Genomic DNA, 21027 nt, shown 5'->3' on the forward strand with positions numbered 1-21027 from the left:
AATTTGTTAAGTGGGCCGGTGTGGTTGAGTATTTGTGTGTGAGCATGTGTGGTGTTACCTTCGATTCTCCCACCATGAGGCCCAGACACCACAGGCAGCAGGCACACATTCTGCTTTTCCCTCTCTTTCGCTGTTCTTTCTCTTCACATATGCATCTTCTGCTTGTTCCATTCTGTCCCTCTGTCTTCCATACAGTATTTTTTTTCTTTGTTATGACATTTCTGATTCTCCCTGTCCTTACTATCATTGTTAAAGTTAGGTATTGAATGAATCAATTAAGAGTGCATGTGTAGTTCACACGCCATAAGTGAAGGTCCACTGTATAATCATAATCATTCCTTCATAATCCTTTTATAAAATAGTAATGTTGATCTGTTTCCCGCCTTTCTCTGAAACACAGAAAAATTCTACTTTATTCAGATGTTGTGTCGTCTCCCCTCCCGCAGGATTAATAAATATGCATACCTGTCGGTAATAAGTAGCGAAATTACGTTCTAGTGCATTATTACATTTATTCATTCATTCGAGTGCAATAATTACTTAGGCCTTTTCTAGTGCAAAAAAGGCAAAGTGACATTGTATAGGAGGAGCAGCGCTCCAAAATCCCAGGACCCGCTGTCTATTTTTGGACCACCTGCTCCAGCCGCAGCCCCTGTCAAAACTGCCCGCTCCCGTGACATTTGTGTTGGGACCCGCGGGATTCCAATCCCAATGCAGTCCTCTAGCGCTGACCTTTTCAGTTGCCTCTCTGTCAGCTCCGGAAAATGTTTGTATGTTGAATTGTCTATTTTACAAATATTAGTCCTGCCGACTCTGCTAGCCTCCTGCTAACCTCCTGCCGACTCTGCTAGCCTGGGCTAGCTAGCCAGCTGTCTCAAGTTTTCAAAGGTAAACATCAGAGTTAACACAGAGGAAAAGGTAGACACGATGAGCTCCAGCTAGCAAGACCAGATCTCTGCGGCCATCTCATGACTGTGAGTCTCTGATCAGGCAACACGTTCTCACACTCATCTCATAAAATATGGACGCTTGGTCAGGTGCCTTTGTCATTCTTATTGACGGTTCTGTGACACGCGGGAGGAAAGAAAAAAGCGACTATAGCAAGCCTGACAAGCGGGACGCGAACCCCGCTCTCACTGCTGTTCTCCCCAGTGCGTTACACAAACATGCTGAAAGATGCCTTTTTTGTCGCATCAGACGCTGACAGCCACTGTCCAAACGTCCTTATTTCACTAGTTCGGAATGAGAACGGGTTGGATCAGGATAGGGAAACAAACTCAGCAGTCTCCTGCTGACTCTGCTTGTCGGCTAGAGGTTTTCAAATGAAAACATCAGAGTAAACACAGAGGAAAAGGTGAAGATGGCTATCAGCTACGTCATATGGCTATGTTCCCACTGACGTGGACAAGCGAGACCATCTCTGCATCCATCTCCATCTCTTCGTGAGAGGGGCCACCGAGGCAAGCGTGGAGGGATTGAACATCGACTGTGACTTCGCTCCTGGGCATCCTGCTGGCCGGTGTGCAGGCGTCGGGCGCTAAGCTAAGTGGCCATCGTGCCTGCGTCAGTTTCCAGCAGGATGTCGGGCGCTGTGGTGTACTTTCGCCAAGATTTAGCTGGATCCTGGAGCACCGGTGGTATTCAACCAGGTGACTCTTTTTCTGTGTGCCGATCTGAACACATTTTGCTTTATGATGAATCATGCACAAGTTAAAGGAGCTAATGGGAGAACATTTTACGGGAAATGTGACAAATAAAAATTTATTGATTGATTGATTTATTGATTAATTGAATGATTGATTGATTGAACACCCCAACCTCCGCACTCATCACATTTCGCCACGCTAAATTTTAGGCACACTACTTCCTGAATCGCATTCCACTGCAGGAGCAAATCCGCTTCTTTTCTAGCTTGTATTCCAACGTGTCTCGCTTACAGCTCTTTTATTGCATCTTTATGCACCAAGCCTATATTTGCCAGACCAGCTTGCATCTTGAAAGAGTGAAATTGCGAATGTTTGATAATTACTATATGTATTGGCATGAAATTGATATTTAAGTATACATTTAATGTGTTACTGACTTTGTGGCTACATAGTTTTGGAAAGAAATCCTCTGCTCTTTGAGGGAGCTCTCACAGAATCTGAGCAGCAACAAGGACAAGGAAGAAAGCATGCTGCATACAGAACATAAAACAAATACAGCCAGAAGATAATCTGTTACCACACTGAGCATAAATTAGCTATGTAATATGCCTGTAAAACTCATAAAATATCAGCAAAAGAATACTGGAAAAGTGGCTGCTGAAAAACAAACTGCTGGAAGATGCGAGGGGCTAAGTGTTTTGCTTACAGGTTGATTCATATACAAATTAATAATATCAGCTTCCTCTGGGCTCTCTTTAATGTTCTGCTATTAGGTTTTATTTGCTTTTTGATTCATTTTCAAGTCCAGCCAGAATTTAAGTAATTATTAATAAAGATCTAAGACTTACTTCTGCCTTAAAGGAGAATTCCGGTTGATTTCAACACGTAGCTCTGTTTTTTGGAAATTTGGAGTTCTGTCAGTAGCAAGAAAAACTACAACAATCGGTGCTGCCTACACCGTGTTATCCCCCTGCTAGCGTTAGCACCCAACAGGCTTAAACAGGGCAAGTTTTAAAAGTGTGTTTAGCCTTTAAACATGCTCGAAATGTCATTACAAGTGCCTACCCATGTGTAGTGATTCCTTCCGAGGGAACACAGCAAATTTGACTGGAATATTGGATTGTATGAGTTTGACAAACGACTAGTGTGGACTTGACCGGAAACAGGAAATAAACAGAGGTATGTGCACTGGCTGGATTAACACAACTTTTATGCCTTTCTGTCACAGCTACTGCAGTCAGATTCGCTGTGTTCCCTCACTGCACATGGGTAGGCACTTGTAATGATATTTTGAGCATGTTTAGAGGCTTAAACTACGTTTAAAACCTGCCCTGTTTAAGCCTGTTGGGTGCTAACGCTAGCAGGGGGATAACACAGTGTAGGCAACACCGATTGTTTTCATTTTTTTCGCTACTGACAGCACTCCAAATTTCCAAACAACAGAGCTACGTGTTGAAATCGACCGGAATTCTCCTTTAAACGCATTCGCTTGAATCTTCCTTTTGGATGTTCAAACGATCACTGCAAAATTCAACTTGCGTCGATTCTGCTGGGTTCTCATTTTGTGTAGTGAGACCAATTTAACTAAGTGATCCCCAATATACTGTAGCCTGTCTGTCCCTGGCTCCCTCTCTCTCACTCTCCACATCTATCACACACACACACACACACACACACACACACACACACACACACACACAGTCAAGTGGAACCAAAGAGGAGCATGTGTCGCAGGTCAGCCTCTCTTTCACCTCACAGGTGGCAGTCACAGCTGTTCACACACACACACACACACACACACACACACACACACACACACACACACACACACACGCACACAAAAATACTGTACATCTGTAACTGCAGTATGGAGCCCCCTGGTGAAATAGAGAGGGAATGGGTGATTTTTCACTGGCAGTCCTTTTTCTATATTTAGACTTTTAATATTTGCACTGACAACAACTTAACCTAAATTTGACATTTATTTAGTTGTCAAATGTTTGATGTGTTTTCCAATAGGCTTGAATTTTAAATGATGAGTTAATACACTGACTTTCCTGCCATTCTTTTGTCTACCTGTTCAGAAAAAGTGGCTGATATGTATAATGTATTCTACACAAAGCCACTGGCAGAAATCCTGCCAAAAAAGCTCTGTAGACTGACATCACAACACAACACATCAACACTGCTAAAATGACAGTAAAACTAAGCAGTACGCTACAGTGAACAGTGAATATTGCTGTCACCTCTGTCTCTGTCTTTCTCCCCCTCACTTCACATAATACAGCACAATGAACTTTAATAAAGACAATATGCCTTTGCTGTGTGGGTCTGGACCTCAAATAATGAAAAATATTGATTTGAAACATCTTTAAGTCGATATTACTCTTTGTCATCAGGGAGCACGGACAGAAGAGCGCTAAGTATACCATTCTGAAGCTTACAGTACCATCTAGTGGCTGATGATGATGAAAGGTTGGAAAATAGGGATTGTAGCAACAATGGGTCATTGGCCTGTGTCTTTCAAACTAGAATCCTATGTATGTATGAGGAAGAATCTGTTGACCGTGTCATTATATTTAGATCCTTTTAACGTCTAATGTGTTAGTAGTTGTGCATTAATCACAATGTATTCAGTGTGAGGCTGTCAACTGCCCTCTACTTTAAATGTAACCAGATTTCTTCTGGCGTTCTTGGTATCGTGAGATCTAAAAGCATCACTCATGTGAAAAACATGAATTTGATATGGTTCTTCATCTAAATTTTATTTATTAAAAGGCAATTTCTTTTTTATTGGCCTGATTCCCATGAAGAGACTTTTCTTTTATAAGCAGTGAGCTGAAAAAGTATTAAAGTGCTCATACTATGCTCATTTTCAGGTTCATAATTGTATTTAGAGGTTATATCATGTTTAAATTATGATTTACATACTTTTCCTCTTGTTATTTATGAAACTGTTTGCATAAGAATACCATATTATACTGATTACTCTAAACAAGATACCATGGAGCCATCATCTGTCCTTGTGAAAGGCACAGGATGTTTCTGAGGGCAGAGCAGGCAGAGGAGATTCCCAGCCTGAAGATAAACTGGCGACATTGACTTTGTTATGACCATAGACTTTGTATCACATTCCACGTTGTATTACAAAAGCTGTTGTAAGAGAGTGTTTTGTTAGTCACTTCTGTACTTATGCAGTGAGTACTGTAACTGGCTCCTTGTTGTGTTCGCAAATAAAAATGAACTTTGATGTAACTTCTGTTCTGTCTATCCTTTGATAATGTAATTATTATAACATATCAGAATAGGTTTATATGGTTTAATTTTCAAAAAACATCATATTTTTGTTGTACTGCACATTGCTGCAGCTCCTCTTTTCACCCTGTGTGTTGAGCTCTCTGTTTTAGCTACAGAGTGAGGCATCTCACTTCTGTTCCATCTTTGTTGGGAATCGCACATGCGCAGTAGCTAGGTAAGGACTACTAGCCAGTCAGAAGCAGAGTATGAGGGCGTGCCATGCTAGCGGCTAGGCGAGCATTATAACGTGTGTTACAAAGTGACGCACGGTCGTCACAGAAGTAAAGGCTGGACTACAACAGAGCTGTTTGGAGCAGTTTGTGAACAGTGTTTTCTGTTGGAGATGGTAAGTCCCTTTGGGGTGGACTTTGGGCTTTTTCACTTTGTAAACCTATAACGTGCACAAAAAAGATACAAATAAACTAAGAACATGTGGTGCCGTCTGAAGTCAAACGAGTGAAATCAAAAGTAGATTACGGTCTAAATTTGCATTGCAATACATGTCTTATCTCAACCAATCTTTAACATTTAACGGATTTTTAACCGATTCACGATGCATCATGTGTTTGACCTTAAAAAGGAAGCCATTGATCTTTATCTACTGGGACATGTTTGTTAAAAAAGTATGAAACCATGCTGTAGAAGTGATTGTTTAAGGATATATTCAACTCACCACAAGATTACAAGTTTTAGTCACAATTCACTGTCCCCTTGCTGCTGTTGCCTCCAGGCCCTGAGCAGCAGTTATGCATGTCACAGCTTCCTGTAGAAAGTATAACACACAAAGATGGAAAATGTTCTTCAATCTGTCAGCTACATTATAGGCTGCAACATACCAGTGCTGAATATCACTGACAGTAATTACACTATGTCATCAGATAACTGGAAACATCAGCAGTATATCGTCACTGTCGGGCAAAAACCTTGTATCTCCATATTTCATCAATTTAATTATTTTTCATGAATGTTTTTGGTTTAACTCAATTGGTTTCCAATCCCAATGCAGTCCTCTAGCGCTGACCTTTTCAGTTGCCTCTCTGTCAGCTCCGGAAAATGTTTGTATGTTGAATTGTCTATTTTACAAATATTAGTCCTGCCGACTCTGCTAGCCTCCTGCTAACCTCCTGCCGACTCTGCTAGCCTGGGCTAGCTAGCCAGCTGTCTCAAGTTTTCAAAGGTAAACATCAGAGTTAACACAGAGGAAAAGGTAGACACGATGAGCTCCAGCTAGCAAGACCAGATCTCTGCGGCCATCTCATGACTATGAGTCTCTGATCAGGCAACACGTTCTCACACTCATCTTGTAAAATATGGACGCTTGGTCAGGTGCCTTTGTCGTTCTTATTGACGCTAAAAGTCTCCTTTAGCGCTTCAAGTAAACGTGCTTGGTCGGGACTATTGCCGTCCCTTTAGCGCCGTCCTTTTAGCGCTTTAAGTAAACGCGCTTGGTCGGGACTATTGCCGTCCCTTTAGCGCTTTAAGTAAACGCGCTTGGTCGGGACTATTGCCGTCCCTTTAGCGCTTTAAGTAAACACGCTTGGTCGGGACTATTGCCGTCCCTTTAGCGTCGTCCCTTTAGCGCTATAAGTAAACGCGCTTGGTCGGGATTATTGCCGTACCTTTAGCGCTATAAGTAAACGCGCTTGGTCGGGATTATTGCCATCCCTTTTGACGCAGTTATGTTAAGGAAAAGGTCGTGGGTGGGCTTACGGTTCCGTGACACGCGGGAACTACGGGACGGTTGGGTTTTGGAAAGGGTCGTGGGTGGGCGTACAGTTCCTTTACACACGGGAAGAACGGGATGTTTGGGTTTAGGAAAGGGTCGTGGGTGGGCGTACAGTTCTGTGACACGCGGGAGGAAAGAAAAAAGCGACTATAGCAAGCGTGACAAGCGGGACGCGAACCCCGCTCTCACTGCTGCTCTCCCCAGTGCGTTACACAAACACCCTGAAAGACGCCTTTTTTGTCGCATCAGACGCTGACAGCCACTGTCCAATCGTCCTTATTTCACAAGTTCGGAATGAGAACGGGTTGGATCAGGATAGGGAAACAAACTCAGCAGTCTCCTGCTGACTCTGCTTGTCGGCTAGAGGTTTTCAAATGAAAACATCAGCGTAAACACAGAGGAAAAGGTGAAGATGGCTATCAGCTACGTCATATGGCTATGTTCCCAATGACGTGGACAAGCGAGACCATCTCTGCATCCATCTCCATCTCTTCGTGAGAGGGGCCACCGAGGCAAGCGTGGAGGGATTGAACATCGACTGTGACTTGCACATTGCTGCAGCTCCTCTTTTCACCCTGTGTGTTGAGCTCTCTGTTTTAGCTACAGAGTGAGGCATCTCACTTCTGTTCCATCTTTGTTGGGAATCGCACATGCGCAGTACCCAGGTAAGGACTACTAGCCAGTCAGAAGCAGAGTATGAGGGCGTGCCATGCTAGCGGCTAGGCGAGCATTATAACGTGTGTTACAAAGTGACGCACGGTCGTCACAGAAGTAAAGGCTGGACTACAACAGAGCTGTTTGGAGCAGTTTGTGAACAGTGTTTTCTGTTGGAGATGGTAAGTCCCTTTGGGGTGGACTTTGGGCTTTTTCACTTTGTAAACCTATAACATGCACAAAAAAGATACAAATAAACTAAGAACATGTGGTGCCGTCTGAAGTCAAACGAGTGAAATCAAAAGTAGATTACGGTCTAAATTTGCATTGCAATACATGTCTTATCTCAACCAATCTTTAACATTTAACGGATTTTTAACCGATTCACGATGCATCATGTGTTTGACCTTAAAAAGGAAGACATTGATCTTTATCTACTGGGACATGTTTGTTAAAAAATGCTGTAGAAGTGATTGTTTAAGGATATATTCAACTCACCACAAGATTACCAGTTTTAGCCACAATTCACTGTCCCCTTGCTGCTGTTGCCTCCAGGCCCTGAGCAGCAGTTATGCATGTCACAGCTTCCTGTAGAAAGTATAACACACAAAGATGGAAAATGTTCTTCAATCTGTCAGCTACATTATAGGCTGCAACATACCAGTGCTGAATATCACTGACAGTAATTACACTCTGTCAACTGGAAACATCAGCAATATATCGTCACTGTCGGGCAAAAACCTTGTATCTCCATATTTCGTCAATTTAATTATTTTTCATGAATGTTTTTGGTTTAACTTTATGTCTGTCTGTGGGTTTTACAAATATTTAAACAGCGACAAGTCAATTTGTATTTCGTCTGAGATAAAAAGCTCAATCAAATATTTTCAAATTGCCCGACAGCGGCAATATCGTAGTATATGTAGCATGGTGGTTTATTATTATTATTCACATGAAAAAAAAATAAACTAATGGGTTAGGGACTGTAGGTAAATTATTGGGTTGGGGGACAGACAAATGGGAGAAAGAACCAAAGCATAAGGAATCTAAGAAAGCAATTTAAGCATTATCTGCTTAATGAAATGATAGACCCAAAGGGTCAATAATAGGACGTGAAATTGCCAAATGTATTATTTTGATTTAAATGTATGGCAAACATAACATGTGAGAGAAAACAGCATGTCCTGTTTATTCCTGCCATTCTCTATTTTTGAACTAGTAAATGAAAGGTTATTCGACTACCACTGTCACAGAATGAATGAGCCGTGGGCACAGACAGCTATCATGTCGATGTTGATATATATTGATATAGATCTATTTTTTTATGTTATTTTTGATCTCTTTTACAACAAATTTAGGAAGAGACAAATGAAATAAAAAATAAAAAAAAAAGACCTTCCCCTGCTCACCCACAGAAATCCAACTATCCTCAGACTTAATACACAATCCTCCTACTTTTTTGAACCCACTCTGCCCAACCCCCCAATAATGTCTGTACAGTCCCTCTGATCTGGTCTCAAAACATCTGGCCAAAGGACTACATCTGGCCAAAGGACTACAGTCAAGTTAATAGGGCAATTGTGCAGCTTGTATTTACCTTCACAATAGTGCTCGTTTTTGCCACTGACCGGCTCAGATTAATATTCTAAGTGTCTGACAATATTATGGAAAGGATTTCTAAGGAGGTCGACATTTCTGTTCAAGAGTAAGATCCTTTTTTTAAACATAAAAACATCCGCGAAATTGCGTTCGCTAAACCCACCAGACTCCATGTAAATAAACAGTAATTTTAGCATCATAAAATGCACTTCATTCAAAGGCGACAGAAACTAAATAAAACTATGAAAAGCCGTTTTGGGTCGTCTTTCCACTTTTTCAACCATCACAACTCTAGTTTTGGTTGAAATAAACACAGAGTTCGATTTACATGTGAAAATATGTTGGCTCTATACACGCTAAAAGGATTGCTTTTTTTAAATGGAGTCTGGTGGGTTTAGCGCAAGCAACTTCAGAGCTGTTTCTGGTTAATCAGAAAGGTCTCAAAGAGGTTTTAAAGGTCTATCTCTGAAGGAATCCTTTCCATAATGTTCGTCAGACACTTAGAATATTAATATGAGCCTGTCAGCGGCAAAATGAGCACTTTTGTGAAGGTAAATACAAGCTGGACAATTGCCCTATTAACTTACATTGTAGCTTGTTTCGCCGCTGCCGACTGCAGCGATCTTGCTCAATACTGGAGTCAAAGATTGTTGTTCACATCAGTCACTTAGACAAAAAAAAAAAAACATAGAAAAATATGGTCCAGGTTGAAAAAAACGGTATGTGTTGTCCTTTATAAATAAATGTTTAAGAAATGTTTCGAACTTAGGAAGTGGCAACAAATAATGGCATGGCAATAGGAGCAGAAGGGATATATCACAGCAGCAAATTGACTATTTTTAATAACTGTATTTTTGAATATTGGCCCTGATGAAGGTCTAATGACTAAAAGTTTGACTTTATTATAAAATACTTGCATTGGAAGTGCATGCTCAGAGCCTTCCATTCTTAGTGTTTTTCAATGGTCTTTGAACTTCTTGTACCTTGCCATTATTTCATGAGTGTGATGATCTTTTTAAAAGTGCATACATACCGGTAATGCAGTTAGATTTTTAAATGAAAAACATTTCAAGTCAACAGGGTCAAATTTTCTCATGGCCCAAATGTTTAAAGAGTGATGGTAAGGGTGGAAACAGGTGGGAGTCTGCCTACTGTAAGTGTAGGTGCAGTCTCAGCAGAGTGATGACGAGCTTCTGGGCTCTGACTGTATTTAGTGGAGAATGTGGTTTTACCAAAAAAAAAGGATTTCTTTTTAAATTTAGCCTTTTGTGATAACCTGACTGAATAAAACATATGGGATGACACTTAGTGTGGCAAATGCATAGTTTCCCTCACCCTACTACCCTTTCTTTTAAAGTTAGGCTAAGAAACAGCTTTAGAAATATCATATTTTTCAATTTATGAAATTCATAAGCAATAAGACACCCATCCTCAATTCAGTAGAAGATTTGACACATGGTAGGTTGAAGAGAGGCTGAGTGAGGTGTTTATTATTGATGGATGAGTACATGGTTTGCGTTACGTTACTACTATCTTTTTTTTTTTTTTTTAAGATTATTTTTTGGGGCATTTTTAGGCTTTTATTTCCACAGGACAGATAAAGACATGAAAGGGGAGAGAGAGGTGGTGGGGGGGAATGACATGCAGCAAAGGGCTGCAGGTCGGAGTCGAACCCGCGGCCACTGCGTCGAGGAGGAAACCTCTAGATGTGTGAGCAAGCTCTACCAACTGAGCTAACTCGGCCACATGTTACTACTATCTTAGTCTATATCCACGACGTTCCACTTCTGGGATTGTTCAGGTGACACCGGAAATTCCGCCAGATGTCTTTCATATCGGCCAGATGTTCGTTACCGTCTGCTTTCTTTGTGTTGGAATTTAAACTCCGGTGGATTTATGAGGACTATGATTAACTGCTCCTCAGATCTCTGCAGGGTAAATCCAGACAGCTAGCTAGACTATCTGTCCTGAGTTTTCTGTCGCACGACTAAAACAACTTTTGAACGTAACAAAAGTTCCTTCCCGAGTTTAAAGAAATGCCAATAAACCAGAGCACGTTTTTCCCCCATCCCGGAATGCTGTGTGGACTAGCCAGACCCTCCTCCGCAGCCCTGGGGAGGAAGGTCTGGCAATGCGAGACTTCTACTATCATAACATCTTCCAGTTCCATCATCCAAACTGCTTAATTTCAACTTCACTTTTGCTTACTTCTTCAGAGGACATACTGTCTGATAACAAGGGCCACATTTATCATTCTTGCTTGTCAAAACAAACAGAGAATGATCCCAGAAGAGGAGATGGGAGAACATAGGACAAGGTTTATATGAAAAATGGTGTCTTAGGTTTTAGAGCTGCAAAATTGCTATAGTAGCATCTTTAAATTGGTACAGAATTAATTACCATTTCTGGCAGCTGTACAGTTCAAAAAGGAATTCCATATAAAATGTCATCACTTGGCTTCTGTTTCTGTTTCCATCTTCTAAATGTTGAAAATGTGGTTGCTGCTTGTTTGCTTTGTAAGCTGTGAAACGTGTTACAAGAGGTTACCATCATAAAATGTATGAATAAGTTTGAATAATTATACTGATTTCATGTCAGTTTTCTTGGGGTGTCTCCATCATCATTTACATGAATCAATCAATCAATCCAACTTTATTTATAGAGCCCTTTAAAACAACCAAAGTTGACCAAAGAATAAATAAAGTAATAAAGTACATAACTCACACAGGCATAAAATACAAACAGAATACATTAAACCAGCAATAAACACATGGATATCAATGTCATCTCACTTTTACATACTGACAATGGTAAAATAGCACGTCTTGTAATTGACGTCTTGACTTTGGCTTTTGATTATGTATGTCAAGTACTGCACAAACTTTTCCAAAACAAGACTTTACCATTTTTGATTCATGTTTATGATCATTAAAATTGACTTGAGAAACACAGCACAGCACGTATGAACATTGTAACTTAAAGGTCCTATAACATGATGCTTTTTGGATGCTTTTATATAGGCCTTAGTGGTCCCCTAATACTGTATCTGAAGTCTCTTTTATATAGACCTTAGTGGTCCCCTAATACTGTATCTGAAGTCTCTTTTATATAGACCTTAGTGGTCCCCTAATACTGTATCTGAAGTCTCTTTTATATAGGCCTTAGTGGTCCCCTAATACTGTATCTGAATTCTCTTTCCCAAAATTCAGCCTTGGTGCAGAATTACAGCCACTAGAGCCAGTCCCACAATGAGCTTTCCTTAGGATGTACCATTTCTGTGTCTGTTTAAATGCTATTGAGGAGGAGAGAGGGGGGGGCAAGGTGGAGGGTGGGGGTGTGGCCTTGACCAACTGCCATGCTTCGCTTGTTTTCAAGCCATGATGTCTCTCTCTTTCTCATGGGTGGGCCAAATTCTCTGGGCGGGCAAAGCAGAGAAAGAGGAGGTAACCTTTCCCCTTATGACGTCATAAAGGGAAGATTTCAGATCGGCCCATCTGAGCTTTTATTTTCTCAAAGGCGGAGCAGGATACCCAGGGCTTGGTTTACACCTATCACCATTTCTAGCCACTGGGGGACCATAGGCAGGCTGGGGGAACTCAAAATAATGTTGAAAAACCTCAAAAAGTGTGTCCAAAGTTTTATGTGAAACAAATACACTGCACTAACAAAATGTGTGTGTGTGTGTGTGTGTGTGTGTGTGTGTGTGTGTGTGTGTGTGTGTGTGTGTGTGTGTGTGTGTGTGTGTGTGTGTGTGTCTGGGCAGGCATTCGGCTTGCAGATATGCTCAGTCAGTTTTGACAGATTTTGCACCAAACCTACTGAAAAAACTTTTAATTTTAATGCCAACTGAACTGAAAACACTTTATTACAAAGTGCATAGTGTTTGTCCACCATTTAAATGTCAAGACCACAAACAGACAAAAGCTACAAGTGACCAAAATGAATTAGTTGAGAGTTCATTTGTCGGCAGTCAGAGAAGCAAACATAATGTACTGATAAATTACAATATATATTTTTTGTTCTATCATTATGATAAATTTCAGCATTTACGGTTAGGGTTTGCCATTTTTATTGTCTCATCACATGATCAAATGGAGACTTGACATTAGACAACATCAACATACTGTACATATTACAAAAAATACAAAAGAAAATAATAAATTATTCATTTCACGGGTGCAAAATTGTCACCTTTCAGCAAAAAGACGCTGTTTTCAATACAGTTATAATAATAAAAGTAATTCGTTCGTTCATGCTTTACATTTCTGTGTTTTGCAGATTGACAATAAAAGGATTCTTAAATCTTTGAGCTCTGATCTAAAAACAGCATGCGTTTGTGCCTGTCAGTGTCACTTCACCACCATGTTGGCTATACCCATCTGCAAACTGTTGGTCTGAAGAGGAGGGAATAAGGAAATGTGTGGACAGAGTGGCGCTTGCTGTGTTTGAGAATGTTGAAAGACATATAGCCTCAAACTGCAAATGTCCTGCTCTCCATGTCTCTGAAATAGGCTGACATACACTCATACTGACCGACACTAGACTCACGCACTGGCCACAGTTACATTCGGTAGCCTGGTGCGTGGTCTCCTCGTGACAGTCTACCTACCATGTAGCAACATTCACTTCTAACATTTAACTTAACATAACTACCAAGATAACATTACGTGTATTTTTATGTGATATAATACTTTCCCCTTGGTAATGTGAACACAATTCTAAGATGCACGAGACATAAAGGCTTCTGGGATCGGTTGATAACTCAAACTTGCTGAGAAATTAGACACCCGTTTGATTACATAGACTCATGCATTAGGCAACGTTACGGTCTCGTTCAGTAGCCTGGTGCGCGGCCTCCTGGTGACAGCCTACCTACCATGTAACAAACATTTAACTTAACATAACTACCAAGATAACATGGCGTGTATATGTATGTGATATCCATCGGAAATGTAGCCTATGAATTTCTATGTACACAATCATCTAAGATGCACGAGAAATAAAGGCTTCTGGGATCGGTTGATAACTCAAACTTGCAGAGAACCTAGACACCCGTTTGATTACATTAGACTCATGCAGTACCCTCGGTTACGGTCTCGTTCAGTAGCCTGGTGCGCGGTCTCCTCGTGACAGTCTACCTACCATGTAGCAACATTCACTTCTCTAACATTTAACTTAACATGACTACCAAGATAACATGACTACCAAGATAACATGACGTGTATTTTCATGTGATGTACTTCCCCATCGATAATGTGTGAATTGCCATGAACACAATCATCTAAGATGCACTAGAAACAAGGCTTGGTTAATAACTCAAACTTGCCGAGAACCAAGACACCGCTTGATTACATTAGACTCGAGTGGTTGAACGGTTACAGCCTACCTTCTTAATATCAAACGTAACTACCAAGATTGCCTAGCGTTACATGTAGCCTACTTGTACTGTATAGGTTATAATTCTTTCCCATCGCTATCATGCACAAAATACTGCAAAGTGGTGATTTTGTAAACACAAACATAGGCTACATTAAAGAGCACAATTACATCACAGCCTTTTTTCGCAAAGTATTCGATGCACTGATACATTACAATGGCTCATGGGATTGGCTCTCAACGTTAGTAGTACAGCATTCAGTAAGTGAGTCAACAGTCACCGAGAACAGTCATACCGAGTAGCTCTCACCGCAACCGTTCTTCTACAACTCTTCAACAACTCTTTCGGTCCAATCGTGCTGCTCGAGGTAACCCATTTCCTGATTGATTCTACCACAGCTCCAGTGGAGGCGCTAATGAGCTAGATTACTACACACACAGTAGCAGAAGAAGACCAGCTACGGAGCATACACCTGTTCAGTGACACGACTCGGGTTAATTAACCGGCTATTTGGTCAGTTCATCAACACTAGTTCTGTACAGAATAAGCCTTTTAAATCAGACACATTGTAACTAAAATCCCTCCAATTCAAAAACAATAAAAGGTTTATATAAAACGTCATCATGTTGAATCAGTTTCTCACAATAGGAAGCCAGACAGACCAGACAGGACTTGCTTTCAGTTTTCTCCCAGTGAAGACATCACAGGCCACATCTTCAGCTCCAGCATAGCAGTGATCAGCAGGAGCGCCGTGGAGTCCAGTCTTCTTCAGCTCCTCCACTAAAACTGCTAACATTGGTGTGAAGCTCTGGCTGCACTGAGGGCAGCTGTGGGTTTTCTTCTCATCGCAGAAGCTTTCACAGTTCATGCAGTAGATGTGTCCGCAGGGAATAGTCCCCAGATCCTTCAGATCCAGACAGATGGAACAAGGGAAGGTTTCCCAGTCCAGCTGAACTCCTTCCTGCGCCATTTCACCTCTCAGTGACAAAGCCATGGATGTATTAAGGCCCTGACACACCAACCCTATTATCAGCTGTCGGACAGTCTGGCGAGGTCGGTGACTCGAGTCTGTTCGGTGTGTTCCGTGCCGTCGTCCGTCGGAGGAGCCGTCGGCATCCATTTTGACGGCCAGTGGGCAGTCGGACTCAATGACCAATCTGATTGGTATGCTAGCCCTTGACTAGCGAATCAGTGCTTCTTCCACAAGAAGAAGCCCGAGAGCTGACAACGCCAGTTGACTACTATCAACACTCTCTGATAAAAACAATGACTGACGACAGCATGCTCTGTAAAGTCAATGGTCTAGAGAGATGTTCCGTCATTTCAGGTTAAAAATGTTTGGCCGACAATACAGAGACGTATTACGTCTCGCGCGCGCACAAAACGTACGCTCAAGTCGGTGTCGCTTCGCTGTGTTCCGAGACCCTTCAGTCCGACTGCCTTTTCTGCCGACGGTCGGCCGTCGGGTTGGTGTGTCAGAGATGTGTAGACAGAGATGTAGGCTACAAAAGCATATGTTCCTAACTTCAGATTGTATAAGTAGTGTCTACCCCTGACTTCATTTTCCCACTCTCTCTGCCATTCTTTTGTTACACCCTCTTTAATTCTTTCTCTCAGTTCCACTCTCCCCAATTATTCAACATTCAAGATTCAAGATACTTTATTGTCGAAATTTCGTTCGTGGTAATCAAGGGGGTAAGCCTCTCTCCACATAGCGTACCTCCTATGGCGCCATTTTGATGCTAACAAGCACTCACCCGCCTCACTTTGTCAGTGAATAACTTTACATCTGAAGCGTTTAAAGACTTTATTTGTCCATTGTTTATTTCTAAAGAAACACGACAATGTATAAAAGGCTCCATTACCTTGTATCTCACGTTATGGGTCCGTAGCAGACGTTTTTGTAAAAATAGGCTAACGATTGTGTCATAACCACGCGACTTACTGTCGCATCATAGAGGAATTACCGTACAGTACAGGAGAAGCTCGCAGGCAGTTTTGACTTACATTAGCTGTTTTAGTTTAATTACTAATGTTAACTAGCATTTTAGTTAGCAATAATTAGCCTGTGTCTATGTTATCTCCTTACATACCTATGCTCTCCGTTTCTGCAATATTCTGAATGATTGAGATTTCTCTTGGCACAGCTACCAGAAGACTTACAACTTTCAGACAGGTTGCTCACGTCACATTTACGTTGTCTCTCTCAGTTGGAGGCTGCGCAGTAACGCTCAGCGCTCACCGGAAAAGTGCTTCTAATAGCCTTCACTGGTCTTCGTCCAGAGCAACGGGATCTGTTGGTCCATTTCTTTTACTGTCTATTGTGGCAATCAGTGCAGCAGCAGCAAATAAATAATAAAAACAATTCTATGGATATCTACTTCTCTCCTTTACAATGAGGGCCACCTGCTCGAGTACTACTTCTTCTACTCTTTAATGGCGGATTGGAAACAACTTTTAGGTGCACACCGCCACTGCTGAGAAATTCTTCCACCGCCGCAGATAAGCCTCTCTTATTTTTATTTATTTTTTGCAGTTCTAGTTTTTTTTATTAGTAAAGAACATAGGTACAACACCAGTATGTCAATACCAGAGGTGCATATACAGAAAAATGATATGTAGAAAATAAATAAAAAGGTAAAAAACAAATGATATTAGGTCCAATGTATCATCGGTACATGAGAAATTTATCAAACACAATTCCAGTCTTAAATGGCTTATTATTCGTAATGTCTCTGTTGTCTCTGTTGAGTGTATTGGTGCAGTTCTTGAAAAAAGTCCGGCCATTTCTTCTTGTAAATGTGGAATATTCCCAATAACACGATTAATTGAACAAAATAGACAACATCTTTTTCCATCTCATTGCCTTCAAAACAAAATAAGCCCCTCTTAAATACATCCATGCCATAAGCACGCGTAACTGTCGTGTTTTGATGACGTCATCACTGGGACTTTCCGGATACGTCACTCGGGGCTTCCGAGTTATTAAGCTAGCTCTACCTCTGTGTTCATGTCGTTTGACACTGTAAACGTCGCCTCGTTGCCCTGGAGTAAACACCAAAAGAGACCATGAAAACGCCAAAGGATCCTAACAGCACCGAAAGGTTTGAATATTGAGACGTTGTTGTCTGGAGCGACGGTAGGACTGAGAAGCGGAATGTCAACAACGCGGCCCCTCCTCGGAATGAGACGAGTCACCGAGCTAGCGTGCCCGGAGCAGCCGACCAATAGGCTCCCTGCGTCAGCCGGGAAGCAGCAGCCAGAGACCCCTACCGTGGATGAGTTTACAGTGCTAGAGGATAAAGAAGATGAGCTGAAATGTGCCAAGCCTCGAGTGGAGCAGGTTTTTAAAGTAACGTTCACCATTATCGGTCTGTTGGACCACACGGGACAGCCGCACGGTAGCAAAACATCACGGCAGATATGGCTGCAGCTCAGGGGAAACAGAGACGACGTGTCAAAGGCAAAGGTCAGGTCCTGTACTGTTTCACTTGCATTTGCTATCGATACGTCAATAGTGACAGAGTTGTTTTTTATCAAAGATTAGACCAACTAACCACCCCGTTGGCAATACCGCTCCTTGTCTGCCTGTTTGTGGCTGATGAACAGGTGTATCAGGCACCTGTCTCTGCTGTTTTACTGTATCACACGTCTCAGCAGCATACTATATTACCTTACTTTTATAACGTAGCTAGGAGAAGTTGTCGTATTGAGTTGGATATGGCCTACACATTTTCAGTTTTGTTTGTGTTTTCCTGGTCTATAACGTCTGTGACGCAAAGTTAACTTTGTCGAAGTTGTTGTGGCCTAGATATATAGTTAAACAATGAATATCTCTTCCTTCTTAGCCACCACATCCGCAGTACAAACGGTGATTTCATAGACATAATATCACCCACCATAATTTAGATCAGATGTCCTATGAAAACAGTAGCAGTCATAACTTTCCCAATATATCACCACACTGTTGACATTGTGGTATAGTCAAAAATGTCACGACATTTGTTTCTGTCATTGTGTAGTTGGCCTGAGAGTTGTCACTGGCCAAGTGTTAACAAAGAAGTCACCAAATGATCATGAACACACACACACATAGATATCACCTATAGACATAGACGGATCATTGCAATTTCCAGATTATTGTTCGTTCATGTGGTTGTACTGTACATTTAAATATAGGCATACTGACATGTTGCGGTTGTTCATGTTAAAAAAGCTCAGGCTCCGTGCAGTTTGTAACGGTTTTATAGTTTATATAATTATTTGAAACAGAACGCACTTAAAAGTGTAGTTACAAATTGGAGGCTAAATCGCAATACAGTACAGTCAAAATAAGAGTGGTATCTCATTACATTTAGTCTGAGAAGCAAACATAATGTATGAACAAATCACAATATATTGCTGTGTTTTAATTTGTTTTGGGTTAGGTTTCTCTCTATCATAGATATGATAAATATCAGCGGTTAGGTGCACAGATATATTACAACATATTGTATGACTTTTCTACTCTATTATGGTAACATTTCTCTCATTGTTATGATGTACTCTAGTTATCAAGGACAATGTATTGTGCGAGTATTAGTTACACAACCCTTACTTCAAAAAAAAAAATGTTTTACCTTGGGATGTCCATATGGGAAGTTTGTGGTTGCTGAATTGGTCTATAGTAGAATTGTATCTGACATTAAGATACATATGAACGGGCGCCAGCTCAGTTAGTAGAGCGGGCGCCCATATATAGAGGTTTACTCCTCGACGCAGCGGGCCCGGGTTCGACTCCGACCTGCGGCCCATTGCTGCATGTCATTCCCCCCTCTATTTCCCCCCTTTCATGTCTTCAGCTGTCCTGTCCAAATAAAGGCCGGAAATGGCCAAAAAAAATTATCTTAAAATAAATAAATATAAAGATACATATGAACTGGTGATTACAATAGTTACAGTATCTCACAAAAGTGAGTACACCCCTCACATTTGAGTAAATATTTCATTATATCTTTTAATGGGACAACGCTGAAGAAATTACACTTTGCTACAATGTAAAGTATTAAGTGTACAGCTTGTATAACAAGGTAAATGTGCTGTCCCCTCAAAATAACTCAACACACAGCCATTAATGTCTAAACCGCTGGCAACAAAAACAGTACACCCCTATGTTAAATTCCCATAGAGGCAGGCAGGTGTTTATTTTTAAAAGCCAGTTATTTCATGGATCCAGGATACTATGCATCCTGATGAAGTTCCCTTGGCCTTTGGAATTAAAATAGCCCCGCATCATTGTAAAGTACCCATTGGCATGGGATACTTTCCATAAAATCATCTCTCAATGCAAATCAAACCAGCTATTAGGCTAACTGAAATAAAACCATGCCAGTCTCTAGGTATGGTGAAGGGTATGTGATGATGTGGGGGGGCTATTTTAATTCCAAAGGCCAAGGGAACTTCATCAGGATGCATAGTATCCTGGATCCATGAAATAACTGGCTTTTAAAAATAAAAATCTGCCTGCCTCTATGGGAATTTAACATAGTGGTGTCCTCACTTTTGTTGCCAGCAGTTTAGACATTAATGGCTGTGTGTTGAGTTATTTTGAGGGGACAGCACATTTACACTGTTATACAAGCTGTACACTTAATACTTTACATTGTAGCAAAGTGGAATTTCTTCAGTGTTGTCCCATTAAAAGATATAATGAAATATTTACTAAAATTTTTTAAAGGAGTAATCAAATCATCATGAAATAGATTGCATTGCATTCGTTAATTTTCCCGAGAACCATCTCAAGTCGCTTCAGGGATTCCTTGTCTACTTTGGTTAAGAACCATCACATTTGACATTACACTCATGTGACAATGTGGCAGCACTCCTAATAAAATAATGCTCAGTGTGACTAAATCACATCATCTGACACAAAAGTCCACTCAAAACACAAGCGCTCAATTTAAAAGGCACCTGGTTCTGTGATGCATTTAGACATTATACACTACACTTACACATGCAAAATAGCTGTTAGCATCTGTGGAATTTGTGATTTCCCATACAAGAGCATCTGTCACACTTCTGCATCTTGTGTCACGAGTCTCTCTTTAGTTTGTAAGTTGCTCCCCCTATAACCAGCTGTTCCAAACTCTGCCAGTCAACCCAAAAATGTGATGTGGAAACAGTAGTTTTACTGTCAGTCTGTTCAGCTGATAAGGATGATGAAAGAGTCATAAGTGGCTCCCTGCATAACCATACTAGGTTGGGAAATCACTGCCGTTATTCCCATAACAACCTTTCTCGTAATGTAGTTTCACAAGTTTGCATTTAACTTTAAGAATGAGCACATGATTGAACTATTCCTGGGTTGTTATTTTCTCTTTCAACAATCTGCCACAGTTTTGAAGCTGCTTCTGACTGTTTTTGACTGACTGTATTTAGTTTAATTGAGAAAAAAAAAGAAGTGCTGTCTGGCAGCCAAGTATTTGCTTCTTATTTCTGAATGTCATATTTTGCTTCGTAGTGTATTTTGGCTTTGACTAAATGGACGAAGACTGATGCAAGTAGCTTTTAGGTCTCAGACTCGGAGGCCCCTATGGTAAATATGACATTACTGAAAGGAAAAGTATGTAATTTTCAGATTAGTTTCTGTCCAGTCAGTCACATCACTTTTAAAACATGACTCCAGTCTGGCTCAACGGATGTGCATTGCCAGGATAAAGCCTGACATCCGACCATAGACTGTATATCAA

The 21027-nt window shown here is 41.0% G+C and overlaps 1 protein-coding gene across 4 annotated transcripts in view; it reads left to right on the plus strand.

The window, feature by feature from the left end:
* The first annotated feature begins 17232 nt into the window (after positions 1–17232).
* Positions 17233–21027, plus strand: part of n4bp1 (nedd4 binding protein 1) — a 28596-nt gene continuing 24801 nt past the window's right edge. For 3 of the 4 annotated variants that reach the window (XM_078257827.1, XM_078257828.1, XM_078257830.1), the window contains exon 1: positions 17234–17768. In XM_078257827.1, coding sequence (XP_078113953.1) covers positions 17457–17768 — 312 coding nt within the window. In that variant the 5' untranslated portion in view covers positions 17234–17456. Of the gene's footprint in view, positions 17769–21027 lie in introns of all 4 variants that reach the window. The other variant, XM_078257829.1, reaches the window with a different exon arrangement.

Source organism: Sander vitreus, chromosome 8 (genome assembly GCF_031162955.1).
Source record: "Sander vitreus isolate 19-12246 chromosome 8, sanVit1, whole genome shotgun sequence".
In the NCBI taxonomy this organism is placed as follows: Eukaryota; Metazoa; Chordata; class Actinopteri; order Perciformes; family Percidae; genus Sander; species Sander vitreus.